This window comes from Dendroctonus ponderosae, unplaced genomic scaffold (genome assembly GCF_020466585.1).
Source record: "Dendroctonus ponderosae isolate FM_Combo_2020 unplaced genomic scaffold, Dpon_F_20191213v2 Dpon_F_20191213_11, whole genome shotgun sequence".
Lineage (NCBI taxonomy): Eukaryota > Metazoa > Arthropoda > Insecta > Coleoptera > Curculionidae > Dendroctonus > Dendroctonus ponderosae.
This window is the reverse complement of record NW_026017213.1, coordinates 5,322,845-5,325,127: the sequence shown is the minus strand read 5'-3', so window position 1 is coordinate 5,325,127 and position 2,283 is coordinate 5,322,845. Positions and strand designations below refer to the sequence as shown.

At 42.3% G+C, this 2,283-nt stretch overlaps 1 protein-coding gene and 1 non-coding gene across 4 annotated transcripts in view; both read left to right on the top strand.

Moving 5' to 3' along the window:
• LOC109534233 (probable phosphorylase b kinase regulatory subunit beta) overlaps positions 1-2,283 on the top strand; it is a 10,332-nt gene that overhangs the window by 2,295 nt on the left and 5,754 nt on the right. For 2 of the 3 annotated variants that reach the window (XM_019899816.2, XM_019899815.2), the window contains exons 6-9: positions 347-519; positions 571-734; positions 787-1,031; positions 1,505-1,519. In XM_019899816.2, the coding sequence (XP_019755375.2) occupies positions 347-519; positions 571-734; positions 787-1,031; positions 1,505-1,519 (597 nt within the window). The remainder of the gene's footprint in view (positions 1-346; positions 520-570; positions 735-786; positions 1,032-1,504; positions 1,520-2,283) is intronic. The other variant, XM_019899817.2, reaches the window with a different exon arrangement.
• Positions 1,126-1,247, top strand: LOC125503028. The gene has a single exon (XR_007280659.1). It is a non-coding gene; the product is annotated as a U4atac minor spliceosomal RNA (small nuclear RNA).

Genomic DNA, 2,283 nt, shown 5'->3' with positions numbered 1-2,283 from the left:
AAAGTAGCAACAACGCTACACATAAAAACTGATGATGGTGGAAAAATACACCGAAACGTATTTTAATTGATAAATAGAGACAATAAATGACTGAACCCCAGGAATTTATTTTGATTTGGATTTTAAACACAGTTAGGAAAGTATGTACAATTATGATTAAATACACGCTTGGGCTTTTTTCAACATGTTTACCAACGTTTTGGCTGATTTAGGAATTGAGACATGTGCAATTTTGCCCCCATTTGGGGCTTTGGGCCTTCTTCACATGACTCAAACCGTTCCATTACACTACTTAGCCGTAAAAATGTAAAAATTCTCCTCTTGTGACTGCTGCCGATTATTTTAGGAAGTGGATTCGTCGCTTTTGCCAACTGTTTCATTTCCTGCCTTCGCCACTCATGAGGATTTGCTGTACCAGAGGACCAAAGGCAATATAGTCAAGCGGCTGCGGGGCTCCTACGGCTTCAAGCGCTTCATCCGAGATGGGTTTCGCAGCGTGCTGGAGGATCCAACTCAAAAGTGAGCTTTCATTGGTCGTTTCTTTGGGCGCTGTCCTCACAGTTGTTCTAGATTCTACAAGAAGGAAGATTTGAAAAACTTTGAAAACATCGAATGCGAATGGCCGCTGTTCTACATCTTCATGATCATCGATGGGGTGTTTAAAAATCTCCCCGACCAGATCAGCGAGTATCAGGATTTGCTGAAAAAGCGCATATTCCTGGACCACAATGAAGGCACGGCAGGTAAAACGTGAGGAGGCGCAGCCCTCATGGAACCCCTTTCCAGATCCGGTGATCCCGATGTATTACTACGTAACTGAAGAGCTGCTGGAGAAAGAGCGAATGGAACCGGGCAGCACCCAGAGGAAAATGGTGGTCGATCATGGGCTTTGTTTGTGGAACCAGGCCATGTTCGTTCTGGCTCAGCTCCTGACTGCTGGGCTGTTGCATATCAATGAGTTGGACCCCATTCGGCGGTACCTGCCCTCGTATAATCGTCCCAGAAAAGGGGGCCGATATTCAGCGTTTCAAGTAAGATGTGTTTTGCCTAGATGGAGCCAAAGGTTCGCTTTGACTAACGGGGAACTGAAACTCGTCTTTATCCTTGGCCGCTTGGTTGGGCTCGTCCTTCCTTGTTGAGGGGAGCATAATGTCCAAGGATCGTTTAGTGAGGGCATTTCTGCTGGCACCCCAATAAATTTACCCGCATCCGTATCTTCCGAGATTACGAGTGCAATTTTTGGAGGAGCCCTCCCTACTTTGTGAGGGCCGCTAATTCATCTAAAAAAAGTAATTTATTCGGCATTTGGTCACTGTTTCTTCACACGAAGAAAGAGAGTTACCAACGCTGTTTGGGAGCTTGGGGTTGGGGAGTTTTCGTCAGAGACAAGGGAGACTCTTTCATAAGTGCGTTAGTTTGCATAAACAACGGCGCCAGAGATTAAATATTGCGCTTTTGTATTTAACCGATTCTAATCTAATGTTTTGTTTTTTGCATTCTACAGGCCAAACCTTCCATAGTAAGTAACTTCACGTTCTTTGTTGAAATTTCTTGCGGTTAGACTAGCTTTGTACAGGTGGAAGATGTAGTTTTCGTGCTTCCTGAGTAAAATTCATTTCAAGTCTCACACCGGCTGAAATACGTATCCTCTGTCTGCATGGTTCGCTCGCCATTGAAACACCCTGTATTTTCGAAATAAGAGAAATCGGCATTTACGACTGATTGTATTGTAAATATTCATTCGTAATGAAATACAGGGTGTTTTGATTTTGATGGTCCCAAAAATTTTATATTTTCGCTGATATTTTTCGGGGGTGTTATCAACCTGACAAAAATCAGGATTTTGGGCGATTTTTCTGAAACTTTCGGCATTTTTATAGGCAACTGTCCTCTAAAGATGGCGAACATTTCAAGTCGCGCATATTTACTCAGTTGGCAAAAATCGGGGTTTTGGGCAACTTTTATGAAACTTTTGGCATTTTTAATCACGTCTTTTCTAAAGATTGGAAAAATTTCCAGTTTCTACTTGTTTTCGATCTTCGATCAGTAAAGCGCAGTTGGGTGAAACTATCCATTTTGAGGCCGAATTTACAATGAGGGCTAAAATTAGGAATTTGGGCGATTTTTATGAAACTGTCAGCATCTTTGGAGCCAAATTTCTTCTAAAGATAGTGCAAATTCCAAGTTGCTGCTTGCATTCGTTCAGAAGATGCAAATTTGTAAAGAAAAGAGCGCAGTTTTGTAACCATTTAGATCCATTTTGAGGCCGATATTTACTAAACT